General features: G+C 44.7%; 1 protein-coding gene across 1 annotated transcript in view; it reads right to left on the bottom strand.

The window, feature by feature from the left end:
- The window catches only part of zfpm1 (zinc finger protein, FOG family member 1), a 63,119-nt gene extending 47,348 nt beyond the window's left edge, over window positions 1-15,771 (bottom strand). Inside the window, exon 1 of the mRNA XM_056598878.1 lies at window positions 15,290-15,771. Coding sequence (XP_056454853.1) covers window positions 15,290-15,329 — 40 coding nt within the window. The 5' untranslated portion in view covers window positions 15,330-15,771. The remainder of the gene's footprint in view (window positions 1-15,289) is intronic.
- Window positions 15,772-18,366: the final 2,595 nt, after the last annotated feature.

Genomic DNA, 18,366 nt, shown 5'->3' with positions numbered 1-18,366 from the left:
CACATGTACCATTGATACATTTAATAATTAGAATTAGAATAAGAATAAGTCAACATTGGGTAGCGATGATAGAGAAAGAGGGAGCTAAGTAAAAGCAAACAGGTGAACGCCATATGGCTGCCAGTGTTTGGTGGTTGGTGCAGGGGCATACCGAGGGCGGGTCAGTGAAAGACGTGACCAATCAGAGGAGGGCGAGTCATTCCATGGAACACTGCTTGTCACATTTATCAGTGGAGGAGATGGGGAGATCTGCAGCCCAGAGACATACACCTACCTCATGCTCTCTCTACAGGGCTAGCTAATGTGTACTCAAGGGCAGGTACCCGAACAGGACGTACACCAAGAGTGATGATAGGAAGGTAGGCTTGCGCACACAGACACAAACACACACACACACACACACACACACACACACACACACACACACACACACACACACACACACACACACACACACACACACACACACACACACACACACACACACACACACACACACACACACACACGATTGCTGGAGTAAGCGAATTTGCCTCGGTGAAGGGTTGAGAAGGCTATAAGTTGGCAGAAAAAGAAGCGGGATAATCTTTTATCTTTCACCCCTTCCAAGCGATTTCCTAAAGTCTCTATCACTTCCCCTGACATTCCACTTTCCTCCATTCCCCCCCTCCTTTAATAATTTATTTATCCGTCTCCCCCCCCCCCCCCCACCCTTGCTTTGTGTGAATTCAGCTAAAACACTTCTAAAGCACTTCTTAATGACAGTATCAGGGACTCAGATCTGCCCCCCTACTCCCCCTCCCCCTCCCCTCCCCTCCCCTCCTCACACACTGGCGCTCTGGACTCTGTTGGACGGCTTTCCTTCTCTTTAATCACAAAACCCTCCGAAGAGAATGACACGGCCAATTATTGACAAATTATCCCTTCCCATGAACGGCCACTGTGAAGAGACAGTAGAGGGGGGCAGGGAGGGGGGGGGGGAGAGAGAGAGAGAGCGAGAGCGAGAGCGAGAGCGAGAGAGAGAGAGAGAGAAAGAGAGAGCGAGAGCGAGGGGTTGCCTTGATAAGTAAAGACCCCTCCCTCACCCCCTCTCGCCCCCCGGGCCCCTGGGGAGACAGCCGTCTATCCATCTATCAGATTCCATTAAGAGCTTCCTACTTTTGGCGAACAAAGCTGCCCACGACGCGCCACGCATTATGCCGCTATTATTACGGCTACACGCTCAAGAACTCCAGCACAATCACATCCATGGTTGGCCACAGCATGCCTTTGTATTTAGTTATTTAAACAAAAATGAAAGCTATCCACACCAAAAGAGACAGTACGCTTTGCATCCGTCTCTGTAAATGCTACAGGGGCCATTTGATACCCTCTGTATCTCTGCCATGGCGGAGGGTCACATCCGGACAAAGAAAATACACAACTTTATGACTTGAGGTACATTTCAGATTAATCAGTGGACTGCATTCCTGTGCATAGGTGTTTTGGAATGGTTCTTGTATGCACAACAGATTTGGGTTGAAATATAAGCAATGTAGACACACTGTAAACAAACACTGTAGATGCTTAGAAATGCACTTAAAGTCACCATTAAAAAACATTTGCCTTTCCACTGTGTGAGCCTATATCTTATTGACAACACTGGTGGTGTAGTCAACTCATGTGTGTGACAACACCACCAGCCTTTCTATCATCACCTCAGTGATCTGGGTCCTGGCGTGTGTTAGGGAGTCATATCAGGAGGGCAGGCCAGGCAGAAAGGCACAGACTAGAACAACGAGGAGAAGGAGAGAAGACCTCGGAGGTCAGAGTTGGCAAAAAAAGAAGAAGAAAGGGGAAGCGAGATCGATAGAGAGGCAGTATAACGACACGTGTGTGAGTGCATGTAAAAGGGCAAGTCCCAGTCACCCTCTAGCCATCATGTCTGATTGAATCCCTTTTAAAAACATCCACAACATGGTCCTGGGTTCTGAACCGTACATTACCCACACGGGTTGGGGGGGGACATGTCCCCTCAACCCCGACCATGCTGGTCAACACAGGGGTCAACAGGTCTGGGAAGAGTGGCTTCTGTGTGTGTGTGTGTGTGTGTGTGTGTGTGTGTGTGTGTGTGTGTGTGTGTGTGTGTGTGTGTGTGTGTGTGTGTGTGTGTGTGTGTGTGTGTGTGTGTGTGTGTGTGTGTGTGTGTGTGTGTGTGTGATGTTGGTGGGGAGGAGGAGGTATTCGGTGAGTGAGGGCGTAGTCGCTGCCCCCTTGTTGTCACCAGACTCTATGAAACTGTATCGTCTTTGAAAAAACAACACGGCGCCACAGTGGCCCCTGGCCCCGGCAACAGCACCGGCGGTAGCCCTCTCTGCTCGCAGATAGGGGCCCTCGATAAAGGCCTGTGATAGATTACAGCAGATTGTTTTACTCTGGGGCACACTACTGCCACCGCTGCTAATACTAAGACAAGACTCAGAGGCCGGCCTGCTTCTGGGTGGGGGGGTGGGTGAAACCAGATGAGACTGTGTGTGTGTGTGTGTGTGTGTGTGTGTGTGTGTGTGTGTGTGTGTGTGTGTGTGTGTGTGTGTGTGTGTGTGTGTGTGTGTGTGTGTGCGTGCGTGTGTGTGTAAGTGGGAAAGGTATGTTCCATGTGTGTAGTTGTGAGAGTCATCATGCCAGTCACACCGTGTAGCTTTTGCGAGGGCAAGAGTGCACATGAGCGCACATGTGTGCGCACGCACAAACACATATAAACACACACGCACACACACACACAGGGTGTGGTAACCTAAGGGCGGGGTAACCTGACACCCAGAGGTATAGTGAGCCAGGTGACCTACGGTTAAAAACAGGGTCAAGTGTGAAACACAAGGACCACTTTCTCTTCTGTGTCTGACTCTGCCTCTATCTCCTTTTTCTTCCCCTCTCTCTTCCTCCCCCCTCCCTCTCTCTCTCTCTCTCTAATGTACCACTGCTAGGCTCTATCTCTCCCTTCCTTATTCCATCTTCAATGTCTCTCTCTCTCTCTCTCTCTCTCTCTCTCTCTCTCTCTCTCTCTCTCTCTCTCTCTCTCTCTCTCTCTCTCTCTCTCTCTCTCTCTCTCTCTCTCTCTCTCTCTCTCTCTCTCTCTCTCTCTCTCTCTCTCTCTCTCTCTCTCTCTCTCTCTCTCTCAAAGTCAGTTTACCCTCTCTTAATAAAATCCCTCTATCTATGAGGAGATTTCTATCTCGGTTGGACTGACCTAATAAAATATAACCTTAGAAAATAGGAAGAGAGGGGAAGAAAAAACGCTGGCTAATAAAATAGAATTCCAAAGACGGTGAATTATCAGTTTATCGCGCTTTCATATCGTCCAACTTCCTATTCTCTCACTGGGATTATAGAATTTTCCCATACAGGCTCACAACCTGGCCCTATCTGCAGGTGTTTTTTATCACGGAATAAAAAGTGGCAGTATTAGATTAAGTTCCTATAAAAATGTGTGTGTGTGTGTGTGTGTGTGTGTGTGTGTGTGTGTGTGTGTGTGTGTGTGTGTGTGTGTGTGTGTGTGTGTGTGTGTGTAATGGAGGCAATTGTCTTCACTTAGTGTGAATAAAAAAAGGGCTTTGAATTGAGTGACTCAGACACACACACACACACACACACATACACACACACACACACGGGGTGGGGGTAATTAAGGATTCTGATGTAAAGTGGGGGTCAAGCACCTGACCTGCCTGTTTGTCAGTCCGCATTTGAGACGTCTGCTTGGGGGATATGTGTGTCTGTGTGTGGGGGGAGGGGGGTTAAAGGGGTGGATGCTCCAGCTGCTACCTTCGCCAACGCCGCGGCCCGGTCGTCACAGCAACCCAAACCCATGGCTCCATGGCTTTGTGTGCCTCTATTAGTGACAGATTGAAGTCTAAGCTTATCAGTCGCCACCAGCAAGAGTGTGCCTATGTATGTGTGCCTGTGTGTGTGTGTGTGTATGTGTGGGTGTGATTGTGTGTGTGGGATTGTGTGTGTGTGTAATGAATTGATGTTGTCAATGAGGGCACAAAGAGTTAAATGAGGTGTAATCTTCTAATAGCAAGAGCCGGCTTAGAAGACTGTGTGAATGCAGCTTGTGTTAACTAACAAAACCTTCCCAATAAGAATACAACTAAATTACCAGCACATGGTCAAGAAGAAAGGCCAAATCAGGTACATTGGTCATAATTTTGGTGTCCATACTCCAGTAGCCTCAGAACCCCCCCCCCCCCCCCCCCACACACACACACACACACACACACACACACAATCCAGCAATGAAAAATCTCTTGTTTTTTCTTTTTTTCCTTTTTGTTCCTGGCATTTTGGTCGCACAAGATAAGAGCTTGAAAAAAGAAAACAAGAGAAGGGCTCAGAGAGTGAAAAAGAGAGATAGATAACATTGATATCAACTCCTGAACAACACAGTCATTCGCTTATCCAGGCTTTTTATCATTTTCCTCTCCCTCTCTCCCTCTCTCTCCCTCTCTCTCTCTCTCTCCCTCTCTCTCCCTCTCTCTCCCTCTCTCCCTCTCTCTCTCTCTCCCTTTTCCATTTGCTCTCCATCAGTTTACAATGGGCAGTCCGAGTCCAAAAAATGCAATCAATGAATAAGGACTAACACTGACCTTAAAAGTGATGTCAGGTCCTGTATCAAATGAACCTTACGCATGCTTTTTTTTTGCAGCCCAATGCCAAGAGTGAATTATGCAGTAGGAGTCGCGAGAGGGTACATGTTGGCTACATCTGGAAAAGGGATGCAGTAATGTGCCATGAGAGTATTGAAGATAGTACAGGACATTTGCAGTTACAAGATTCTATATTTATTATTTGATAAAAAGGAATAGGAAATTATTGGTGACAGCATATTAGCAAAGACATAGGATGCAAGCTGATGCTGGGTGAAACAGTGTTAGGTGTTAACAGTGTTAAGTACAACACCCATTCAACCAGACATATAATCTCATCACAGCTGTAATTCCTAGAATCCCCAGACTACTTCACATTAATTTATGATCGCCGTCCCCAAAAGAAAGGAAAAACACTTTTTCCCCCCTCTTCCCTCACTCATTTTCAGATAAAAAAAAATTTTGTCTCTATTGTTTATCTATGAAGGTCAGCTAATATGGCTCGGACGAACAGAATGTTGCTTTAGTTCTCTGGGCTGACTCTCCTTCTGTCCGTCTCTGCGGCTACCTCATTACACATTCATCTGCTTGCGTTTCTGCGCCTCTGTATGCCTGTTGACAGCCTTTAGATCACCTAAATGCTCAACATTTAACTCATTTTCAGGTTGTTCATTCGAGATCTACGATTCAGCATTATAGTTGTTGTTGTTGTTAAGGTTGGGCTGGAGATTTACAAAATTAGTGGAACATAACTTGGGAGGGTTCATTTGAAATTGACCACATAATTCAGGGAACTTAAAGCAATGGTTGCAGTCTGAATAGGGAACTAAGATAAACCCAGGGTACATTTCAGTTAAAATATAAAAATCGGTTTTCTGTCTGTTCTCTCTGAATCGAGTCATCATTCATTGTTTAAAGGATCTTTGGCAAAAATGTATGAAGAAAACTAAAACGCACCTAATCACGTCACTAGCTGAGATCTGCCGAGATAACCACTATTCGGTTATCCAGAGTGACCAAATAAAAGACCCAAAAGTCAATTTCTCCAGCTTGGTTCATACATTTGCATAACACCACATAAAACAATATAGCAATTTTCCCCGTTGCAATTTGAATTTGATGCAAGCCAATACAAAAAATCATGGTTAAAAGACAATGGGGCAATTGTATTACCACAATCATCACAAGCACGATCCAGTACCCAGGAAAAGCCATTTACGGGGTGAATTCCTCCCCAGAAAAGATATATGGAGGAAGAAAGGGAGAGTATGACGAGATGGTTGTGGGTGTGCACATGTACTATCCGTGTGTGTGCACGCATATGCGTGTGCTTGTGCGTGTGCGTGTGCGTGCGCGTGTGTGTGTGTGTGTGTGTGAGGCAGGGGCATTGAGGACAGAAGTTCAGTTGGACAGACAGAGAGCTGGAGTGAAGAAGATAAGGATGGAGGGAGATAGAGTGTAAAGGAGGGGAAATAAAAAAGAGTCAGAGAGCGAGAGAGAGATATGGAGCCAGAGAAAGAGAGCAAGGGAGAGAGTGAGAGAGAGTCAGACCGAGAAAGAGAGCAAGAGCGAGAGAAGAGCGAGTGAGAGAAAGAGAGAGAGCGGGATAAAAGTAAATGGGTTAGAGGATTTAAATGCAGCAAGTGAATTCAGCCATTACAGATCTTGCTTTTTTTTTATCATACTTGAACAATCCCTGATTTCATAAATAAATAAATTTGAGAAAGCTTTGAGTGTAGCACCGATTAAAGGGGATCTTTCTCTCTCTCTCTCTCTCTTTCACACACACAGTTATTGATGACCCAGAGAAGCCAATAATACAAGTATTTCTTGCTAGAGGGCTACTTCTCTGGCTCTTCTATAGACCCATGGTCACTGTTTGCAGTTGGCGCCATTCAAAATCGGCTCGCATTTTTTGGTGGAAACGCACACAGATGAAAACACACTAAACCATTCATTGTCGTCATCCACTTTTTGTTGTTCCCTTTCCAACTGTGCTTCCTCCGAGCTATCAATGAACCTTCACCCCTACCGCTGGCTCTAATCACAACCCCTGCAAAGAAAGAGAAATTAAAAGAATCTCTCTCTCGTTCTCCCTCTCTCTGGGGATAAACAGAGGGAAAGATTAAGGACAGAGGTGATGTGAGAGAAGCAGGGTTGTGAGAGCGAAAGAAAGAATGAGAGAGTGAGAGAGAGAATGAGAAGAAAAAAAACATAATTTATCTGTATATTATCAAGAAAGGCAGACACTTTAATCAGTCAGCTATGAAGTCAGTATTTCCATTCTTATCTGTCGCAGGAGTGGAAATGGAGAGGAGATAGCGTTCTGGGAGCCCATCGGTGGGCAGGAATGATAATGGGGGGAGAGAGAGAGAGAGAGAGAGAGAGAGAGAGAGAGAGAGAGAGAGAGAGAGAGAGAGAGAGAGAGAGAGAGAGAGAGAGAGAGAGAGAGAGAGAGAGAGAGAGAGAGAGAGAGAGAGCTGACTATTGGACCGCTGTGTCAGCGCTATCTGCACCCATTATCAACGGCGTTATCGCTCCTGCCATCAGCTCCGCTGTAATGGGGCCAGTTCAACTTTCCACATTATCATAGCCGCCAAGACCTGCTAAACCAAGACTAGGGGTCTGGCTGGAGACATACACACGGGAGGAGGGGGGGGAGTAGATAGAATGAAAGGAAGGGTGATAGAGAAACAGATGAGGGGGGGGACAGGGGTGGTGGTAGGGTATGGGTGGGGGGATAGATGGGGAGATGGTGGCTGCTGAGAATGAGGAATAGAGATAGAGTGGGGGTGGGGGGGGGGGGGGTGGAATATGCTAGAAGATTACAAAGAAATGAGGATAGAGTAATGAGATGGGAATTTAAAAAGGTTGGGGAGGGGTTGGGTGACATGTGATGTATTTACATGGGAACAGAAGAGAGAGAGACGGGGCTGTGTGTGTGTGTGTGTGTGTGTGTGTGTGTGTGTGTGTGTGTGTGTGTGTGTGTGTGTGTGTGTGTGTGTGTGTGTGTGTGTGTGTGTGTGTGTGTGTGTGTGTGTGTGTGTGAAGGAGAGGTCAGGCTTCTTCTGACAAGAGCTAGGAATCCCTAATAAACACTGAGGAATTTATCATTCCACTGCGGCTACAGCTATCAAACGGTGACGGCCATTTACTTCCTGTTTCCAACACATGGTGAATCATTAGCGTAAACTATTAGCAAAAGCAGACTAGCGACGAAAAGTGTAACAACCGCTGGTATTTCAATAAATAAATATGTTATGGCAGCTCTACCGTTAATCTAAGAGATTGTTCAACATTGCATTCAAGCTTTATCTGTATATGGCTGTATCTGGAGAGAGAGAGAGAAGGAGAGGGAGAGCTAAGAATGTGCCAAAGTATTAGACAAACATGGCTGTTTTTTTCGCACACACACACAGACACACACACAGACACACACACACACACACACACACACACAGACACACGCACACACACACACACACACAAGGGATGCGTAAAATGCATTTTGAGGGGTAGTGGTTCAAGAACAATAAGGACTAACTGCCCTTTACTATCTATTTCATTATCACCCTTTTATATCTGAAAGCTCCTATTTGTACAGTCAGACCTACTCATGAAGATAACACTGCTCAAATCATTTATCACCATCTTAGTTCCGGGAGATGAATAATATTGTTCTAAACTTGTAACAAATGAATTGTGAAATTGAAGCTGGCCTGGGCCTCCAAATGTAGAAAATAAAACGTTGCACTAGTCAAGCAAGTAAAGAGACCAAGTTGATCGAGAATTACCAGATTATGCTTCTGTTCTTGATTGTGGACTTTTATTTAACACACTGCAAACTCAACAACTGGCCCGAATAAAAAAGGGAACCACTATTTCAATGGGTCAAACTGACTGTCACTATCAATTTTAAAAATTTGACTTGATGTAAAGTTTAATATTTTCTTTTTTATCATAGATAATCGCTATACTGCCTGCGTTTACTGTATCTATCAATTGTATGTTTCCATTTGAGGAACACGCATGAGATCGCCAATGCACAGATGTGATTGGCAATTCACTTTATCAGCCAGGGATTCCAAGCAACACATGAGTTTACACAAGCACAGAGCAAACTGGCCACCAAACCCCCTCCCATGACTTACACTGTACACAACAGGGATGAGGGAATGGGATGGGTGAGAGAGAGAGAGAGAGAGAGAGAGAGAGAGAGAGAGGAGAGAGAGAGAGAGAGAGAGAGAGAGAGAGAGAGAGAGAGAGAGAGAGAGAGAGAGAGAGAGAGAAGGAGAGGGAGAAGGAGAGGGAGAGGGAGAGAGAGAGACAGGATGGGAGATATGAGTGAGATTCAGGTTAGCTTTTATATAAAGCGATTATATAAAGCAACAGCTTGAGTGACATCCTGCGTGTTTGCATGCGTGCATTCCCCAAAACCCAGGCCACACACGCTGACTTACCCAGTAAAAGGTTTAGTGCATGATCTGTTGCTCAAAGTTACTGTCAAAAGAGTGGAAGGAGTTAAGAAAAGCCACAATTTCAAAAGCCACTCATGGATGTATTAAAGGGTTGTGTGTGTGTGTGTGTGTGTGTGTGTGTGTGTGTGTGTGTGTGTGTGTGTGTGTGTGTGTGTGTGTGTGTGTGTGTGTGTACGTGTGCGCATGGTAGACTCAACCTTCTAGTGACCAATAACTAGCCTCAGAATCAACATGTGACGTAATGCTCTCCTTCTTTTGTTGCCGTCCTAAATTTGAACCAACCCACCTTTTATGGTGTGTGTGTGTGTGTGTGTGTGTGTGTGTGTGTGTGTGTGTGTGTGTGTGTGTGTGTGTGTGTGTGTGTGTGTGTGTGTGTGTGTGTGTGTGTGTGTGTGTGTGTGTGTGTGTGTGTGTGTGTGTGTGTGTGTGTGTGTGTGACCCAGGACGGGGCGATCAGCACAGTAGGAGAAAATGGCACGCCTTATCACCTCCGTCAGGGAGGCCTTGTCATAACACTGGCTGTTCCTCTGCCTGCCACCAACATTTCACAGCACACAGACAGTCACACCCGTCACTGGAGCAGCCTGAGTCACTAGGACCAGACATGGAGGCCACACGGCCGTCAACCATTGCTGAAATAGAGTAGGATGAACATACCACTCACCCGCTTCATGTTACATGGTTTCAGGTCGGCCGAGGCTCAAGTAAAAACCCATACGTGATGCTACGGTACAGGTTCATAACACATAACCGTCCTACATTTGGCCTTCCCTAATGAGAATCCATAGAAATTGTTCAGAAGATTAGACAAGAGAATCAACACGTGGAAAGATGTCAATTCTGGCTTCAAATGTTCAGCTCAATAAATTCGAGGGTGGTTAGTTCATCACGGTCATGAACTGGGTTTCATTCATATTAAAAGGAAATAGTTGCCTTTCCATTCATCAAATAAGTAAAAAAAGATAAGTAAAAAAAGTTACTGAAAAAATTAATTTGTGCACCTGTTGCTGTACTTGACAGTGCCAGCATTTGAGTCGTACATTTTAGTAGAGCTGCTGTAAAGCGACTCACAAGAGCCACCACGACACCCTGGGACAAGCTAAGGTGAGTTATCAGAAATAAAGCTAAAGAACAACAATGAAAGGCAGGCAGTAATCACCACTGCTAGAGTAAACAACTTTAGTGTAGTCCATGCTACTGTCTGCGTCTCTCTAACAGCACAGGTCAAAGGGTGAAACGGTTTACAACGGCACTGAGATCTGAAGAACCATAACTCAAAACAAACTAACCATTCCCCCCAGTAGCGTGTTAAATGGCAGGAAATGGCAATAATTCATCCACACTCCAAACAGAACCACATTCCCCTCCTGTGACCCCCCCTGTCACACACACAGTTAAGACTTACTCAGTAAAAGACACAGCCACAAACTCATAAACTATCTGGAAGGCTTTTTACTTTTTTTTGTTTCCTTTACTTCATAACACATATTACTCTTCTGTGTGTGCCTGGGTGTGTGTATGAGCAGTATTGTGTATGTGTGTGTGAATGCCTCCCGTGCACATTGCTGGATGTGACCAAGTGCAGTCCTGCCGCTGCGTTGGGGCCAGGCTATCTGATGGCGTGCGTGGGATCCGTCGGCGTCTGAAGCCCAATCAGTCAACATCTAGCTCGTCTCTCTTTAATATCTGCCGGCAGAATCAACCCATCACGATTCAGACTGCTGCTGCTGCTGCTGCTGCTGACTCCTCACTTTTATTCTCCCATCTGGCTTTTTATTTAATATTTAATCCTCACCCTCCGCACTCAGCACACACAACCGTCATTCGGAAAAAAGAACTTTTGCGCTTAAAATATAAAATGGAATGGCACAACCCCCCCTCACACACACACACACACACACACACACACACACACACACACACACACAGCACCCTTTGCGATAATAATCGTCGAACACGGAACATTTTTCCCTGTTCCGTCGATGTTATCGGCCGCAGGAATCAGAAACGAGTAATATATGGCATTAATTTTAATTAAATTAATGAACGACAATGCTTGTTAGCGTTGGGGTGGGGGGGGGGGTGAAAACAGAAGGTGGGAGGAGAGAGAGGAAGCTAGAAGAGGTTCTTGAATGAGATAGAGGAGCAGACGAGAGATAAAGAGGCAGATTAATAGATACATAGGCAAGAAAGAGTTTGCGCAAGAGAGAGAAGAAGGCAAAATGAGGGGGGGGGGGGGGTCGAGAGAGAGAGAGAGAGAGAGAGAGAGAGAGAGAGAGAGAGAGAGAGAGAGAGAGAGAGAGAGAGAGAGAGAGAGAGAGAGAGAGAGAGAGAGAGAGAGAGAGAGAGCGCAAAGAGACAGAAGAGAAATAAATGCATTCACACCTATCATCTAATTATACAGTAACAGTAATCCCATTAGCAGAAGGGGGTGGAACTGGTAGTCCGGGTCCAGCCCCCACTGCTCCTTGCCTCAGCCTGTTGTTATTGCGGTGTAGGCCCCAGCTCCTGCCTGGTCCGGCCTGATAACAACTCTAATCAAGCCTGGTGATCTGTATCAGCGCCGGGGATCAGGCCTCGCAGCTTATCGAAAGTTCACATCAAGCTAAAAGCAGAACAAAGACGGGGAATAACACACACACACACACACGTCACACACACACAGGCGTACATACACAAACACATGCATTTATACAGTGCCATGCGGCGCCTTGGTGGCTTTCCAATGTTTGTGCTTGTGTCTACACATGCACACCGACACGCACACACAAACAAACACACACACACTCACTCACAGGGACACATGCACCCACAACTCTTTTTTTGGGCTGCGCTGTCTTTGAGACAATGAACTAATCCTTCAGTTGTGCGTCTATACAACAGCCATGTGACCTGAAGCCTTGCCAAACGGACAAAAGAAAAAACATAATTCATTAGGCTATTTAACTTGAACAACCACACACAGAGCAGACACACACATACACAATGCTAGGTATACGTCCCCAACTTTTACTGGTGGCTGGATGTGGAAGAAAAGTGTGAAGGTGTGTATGTGTGTGTGTCTGTAGACAGAGGGGTGGGTCAATGTGTTCTTAGCTTTTCTTTAACCATGGGAGGTGTGTGTTATCAGCACCAATCTCCTTAGCTCTGCTGGTGATGTCAGATGCGCACACACAGGCGCGCGCGCACACACACACACACACACACACACACACACACACACACACACACACACACACACACACACACACACACACACACACACACACACACACACACACACACACACACACACACAATCAGCTGTGTGGATCAGCAGAGCCATTATCTATCTGCGATCAGCAGGCCTCCTTATCTGCCTGAAACATCTTTCTGGTGTGCAGGAGGGAAGGTGGGGGGAGGGGGGTAAGCGGCAAGCTGGCTCGCCTGGTATTGAAAAAAAAAATAACACAATGAATTCATACACCACCCCATTATGTATTCCAGACCTTTTGCCCCGCCCCCCCCCCCCCCTCCCCATTCCTTTCTCTGTCTCTCTCGCTTTCTCCTTTCCTCCCCAGCACACGATCCATCTCCTCTTCTCCTCTGCCTTATCCCTCCTGCCAACACATCCACCTTCAGCGCCGCCTCCATGTGTGTTTCTTAATCCTCCGCTTTCTCTCCTTCATCCTATTTTGTTTTTACAATTACCCAGGGACTTTTACCCGCCCCTAAACAACAGCATGGGGAACCATCAAAACAAACAGAACAGGCTCTGATGGGAACAGAGAGAGACGGCATGCACATGGGCAGATGTAATTACAATGTGCACACAAACCCTCAATCTATCCCTCCATCTCTCTCTCTCTCTCTCTCTCTCTCACTCCCTCTCTCACTCTCTCAGCTATCAGCCGGTGCAATCACTCCCCCCCCCCCCCCCCCCCCCCCCTTCCCCTTTTTTTTGGGCTTATCATAGCCTTCCATCTCAACCGCCAAAATCCAGGCCCAGGGACCTGCCCCGCCCCTCTCTCCCACCCCTTGTGGGTCCTGCCTGCATCTTATCCGTCCATCAAGGAGAGGAGCCCTTATCGGTCAGGGAGATCTCCAACCGTTAGGGGAGGATGACGCACAAGGAGACGCATACAAATATCCATTGGCTGCACAGCTCGCCATCGCTTTCACCTCTCCTACTTATGCACACCTCCTCGCTTAATGTACACCTCTTCTCTTGATGTACACCTCTTCTCTTAATGTACAACTCTTCTCTTTATGTAAATCTCTTCTCCTAATGTGCACCTCTTCTCCTTATGTACACCTCCTCTCTTAATGTACACCTCTTCTCTAAATGTTCTCCTCTTCTCTTAATGTACACCTTTTCTTTTTATATACACCTCCCCGCCTTCAGAAACCACCTCCACTGAGCCTTCTATGAGCGGTCAAAACGATGTAAGGAGGTGGAAGGAAAAGCATTAAATGCACGGTTGTGAAGATGTATTTTGTGACACAAAAGTACTTAGCCTTGTTGTACTTTGAGTTTTATGTTGGGGGGAGTCGGATGCAATGGAGACTTAAAAGGACCTAAAGACATGTGGTTTTCCCTTGTGGTGGAGCAGTCACTTAGCGCCCCCTAAGCGCCCCTCACCCCACAGTCCCCCCATCCCTGCCAACAGCCAACAACACCCGGCCATGAGCCCTTATCAAATCCTCGCTGGCTCCTATCAAAATGTCTGCCGAAATCACAAGTGGCCTCGGACACAGCAAACAGGAGGGTCTGCTTGCATAAGTCCGGCGTGGAGGTGGTGGACTCGGAGCATAAGAAAAAAAAAAAAAAATGAAATAAAAGATACGAGGCATGGAGCACACGAAACAGGCCACGGAGATTGTGGACACGTGCACACCCACAGCCAAGCTCATGCACGTGAAGACTGGGCTGAGCCTCACGGTTACAGCTGACTGTTTTATCAGTTTGGGGAGCGGGGGTTCTGGAATATATCTACCAACCTTGCCGTTTGCTTGAGGTGCCTGCTGGGAATTTCCACAGCCGGCAGTCTGCTCTACGGCCACAGATATGAGGGGAAAAGGGAAGTGGACTACTCTTGGTACAATGCAAGCTTATCAACTGCAAATCTCCCTACAAATGGCAGTGAGACACACTGTGACTCAACTAATTTTGGCAATGCCATTCATCAGGTAATCAGTACTATCTCCTACTTTTATAAGCATTGTATGCCTTGACATTTAGTTATTAAAAGAGATTAAACTCAGACATTTATTTTGTAGGTTTATCATGGAGAGGCATCTAGTTTAGAGAAGACACAAAAAAAGATCTGGTAGCTTTTGAAAATCCGGAGTACATCTTCTGCAAAATAAATGTATAAAGGGAAGATGTGTTTACAAAGCATCGTTGTTCTAATATCTTTTCAAACATCAGACTCGAGCGATACAACTTTACACATCTTATAAACAGGAAGGACTCGTCAAGCATGAATACCAGTCAAGCGCCAGACCAAAAGAAAAAAGCCTCCCAAACGAGCGCCCCAAGATGCATTATTGAGTTAAAAGGATAAATGAAAAAAAGATCCAATTGTAACCCCGTTATCTTCAGGCAAGATCAGCCAGGCGCGCTATCGGACGCCACATCTATGGAAAGAGAACTGAAAAGCCAGGGGAAATGCAACGGCGCTGTCTCAGACAGAAAACAAATAAAAAAGATCCAATTTTAATTCTTATCAAGCCTGAGATCGGATCGCTGTTTATCTATGTTCACATCGCTTTTTCAGAGAACAGTGACGTTTCCACAACAGAATTAGACAGGAAACCATGGCTTCAGTTAGGCTTGCAGTGGACATATGTCATGTTGTCCTATCCTTAATGACTAGCCTTATAAAAGTTAAATTAACTGTTCACGCTCGTAGGCTCTTCATCTTCGTACAATTGAATGATCCAACGTCCTAATTTTTGGAAAAAATGTACGTTCTGATTATTTTCATTTTAGCATGAAGTGCAGTGTACACTATCAAATACGCACTGCCCAATTCAATTATTAATAATGACCGGATCTTGTTAATAAATTAACTTTACTTAGGTGCGCTTTAATGAAAAATGTAAATAGCCCTACAGACTACAACTTCAAGGGACGCACAAAAACACATATGTAAATCGACATTTCCCAATTGTAAATACATGTTATAAATGATAAATCCTTACGTTTGATCTGCCGGGGTTTGCTCTGTTTTCTTCGGGACATGGTTATTCTCGGTTCCGTAGCCCTCTAGATAGACGGAGCAGGCAGGCAGTCTTCTTCCCACGAGAAACTACTAACCTACTTGTACGCTACGTTTTGATCTCCGACCAGAGATATCCGCATGACCCGCCTGCACTTTGATATCTTTGACACGACAGCTACCTGTGGCTAAGTTTGTCACTTCTCGTGCCCTCTTTTTTCCCAGATGTGTCTCCTTCTCGTTTCCTTCCACGCCGCCTTGGATTGGGTGCGCCTTCGATATGACCGTGATCGGGCAACCACAATAGCGTTTTCTGAATAACAAAAAAAAGTGTTGCCGATTCAGAGGTCAGTGTATCACTGTTTTGGTTTTGTGTAGACTTGCTATCCCGGTCCGCCCCCTGTTTCGGGCAGACAGTTTTCAGTGGGGCGCAAGCATTAGCCACAGTGAACTACGGTACTACCAGAGCCAGACAGCAGCAGCTCGCCTCTGACACGCCCCCTTACGCGTGACGTGCCTCAACGCACTCGTATCCCATTGGTTTGTTTTTTCAAGCGAATCTATGAACATGTCAGTTATGATTTTAATGAAGGCCATTTAAGTTTCACGTTTCCATATATGTAGGTAAATATTACTTGTCAGAGACATTGACGATGCAGGGTTTTTCTATCGCACGATTTCCAATTTTAAGGGCAGCCTTTATCGTTGTCCTTTACTTGCTCTTTTAATTTGCATCAAATGTACAGGCTCCGACGTGCAAAGAACGGTTTGGGTCGTTTGTTAAATGATGCATGTTCTTCACCTATGTTGTGATAACAATATATTATATGTTCATGTGCATTCCCCATGATCAGCAAGCAGGCGAGACAGATGAGATTCAATCACGATCTAACATGAAGAAGTGAGTCCTCACATTTATTTGGTCTCTCCCATAATAGGAGTATTTCAAATAAAATGTGTATCCAAAATCGTAACATTTCAACATTCCGAAATATGTGCTTGATGTGTGCAACAAAGAATATGTGAATATGTACTGATATATATCATTGACTTCTCTCACCAATGAATGCAGTTGAGTCAAATACATTACAGAACAACCTATAGACAAGATCCCTGAACCAATCATGATCATTTATGATACAGTTTCATATAAATATATGTAACAGCAAATTCCAGTAGAAATTACACAAAAATATATGAAAAAATCAGAATCGATGTTGTATTCCTTTCAGCAAAGATCACCAGGCCGTTGTACGTCTACCCTGCCGGTCAGCAGGTGGCGGACGTGTTAAGGATGGGGCTGACCACGCTGGTGTAGGGTCATGACTGCAGCAGTAAGGCCTCGAGAATTGGTTAGAGCTGAGTGAGCGATAAAAACACAATGCCCAAATGGCTCAAACACATGCCCGCCTAAACGTCTTCTATGTAGAAGCAAGGACAGAATAGTTCACTGTCTTTTGTCCACGCACGAATCATAGAGGTGGGTCCACATTGCCTTGGATGAAGGTCTGGCTGCACTTTGGTGAATGGGAGGAGATCTGTAATATGAAGAGCACCACCAAGACAACAACCGATACGAGACAGGTAACACAGAGCGTCCATCGGACCTCTGACATTGAGCATTTGCCTTAGAGGAGAGAAGAGAAGCATTCTTTTCAGTTCAAAGTTGAAATTTAAAACATGAAACTTTTTGTTGGTTCAAACATCATGCTCATTTCCCCTCGTTTGGTTTATGTGGTTTGTAAAACCTGCATGTATTATTTAATTACTGTCTGGACAACTGAGACAACAATAACATGATCTGGTCAGCATCTTTTTTAGATAATGAGAGTATATTTTTGAATACCTTGCACAACTATCATGCATTATAACTTTTTATTCATCAATGTATGCTCATTATCCAGAAATGCTTCATTGTAGGCCTACCTCTGTCGATATTTGATTGATGATTTCATTAAGATTTCAATTTCATACTTTGTAATTAATTTGCCATTTTAACAAAACATTGGATATACTCAAAGAGTATGCGTATTATAATCTGGAAATCATGAATAATTTAACACTTTTTTCATGAAAACAAATAATTTTGAAGAAGTTTGATTAGGATTGTATCAATGAGAATTCTACTCGTCCTATAATATAAAAACGTTTTTTTATTAAAGGCCTGCACCTTTTTAGTAATACCACCTTGTGGTATTGTCAATGAATAGCGGTTTAGCGTTCTTATTAATTAAAGCCACCTTGTAGTGCCATCTTGTGGTACAATCCCACATTATAACTTTTTATTAGACGCATACAAGATATTTTGTATGCGTCTCAAAATATCTTTCAGATCAATTGAAAGTTCAAATTAAAAAAAAACATGTAGTTGAAATTGTTTGCAAGGATAAATGTAATTAGGTGGCTATGTTTCCGTACAAAAACGTGCCTTCAAAGATTAATATAGTGTATTGAAATACTTTCTTACTTTTATATATAATATATATATATATAATCATGTACCTTTTTTGGGACTATACGCTTACAGGAGTATGCAGTTATTGGATCGAGTTGCATACTTGAAGAGATTATTAAATCTTATCACTTTAAGAACCCATAATCAATACATGTAGGCTAACTCATATACAGGCATAGTGTTTTCAAATAGTTCTAAATATATATTTAAGGCGGCCCACGTTTAACCTTCGATTCAACTGGTGTTCCAATGTCCATGTGTGACAGCATTGCTCGCAAGCTTGGAAAGCTGACCTGTAAACATAGTAGATATCATGCTACTCAGGCTTAGAAGATGATACATACATAAATTATGCAATGGAAGATGGTTGGGGTAGATGAAGTAGGCAATTGCTGGCAGGCCAGATGTTGCCTGTGGTCTGCTAGTTGATGACCTCTGTACTGTCTTCTACCTTGGTATTTTCCTCAATAAATCATGATTATCTCAAATTTGTTAACAATTGTTTCTGGTAACAATTACTCAACGACAGTTTCACATATGAGCTATAACAATAGGTCCTAAGCAGATTTAAATTTTCTGCCGCAAATTGCCTCAGTGCCACCAAA

Source organism: Gadus chalcogrammus, chromosome 9, assembly GCF_026213295.1.
Source record: "Gadus chalcogrammus isolate NIFS_2021 chromosome 9, NIFS_Gcha_1.0, whole genome shotgun sequence".
NCBI lineage: Eukaryota > Metazoa > Chordata > Actinopteri > Gadiformes > Gadidae > Gadus > Gadus chalcogrammus.
This window is presented reverse-complemented; position numbering and strand designations above follow the sequence as displayed.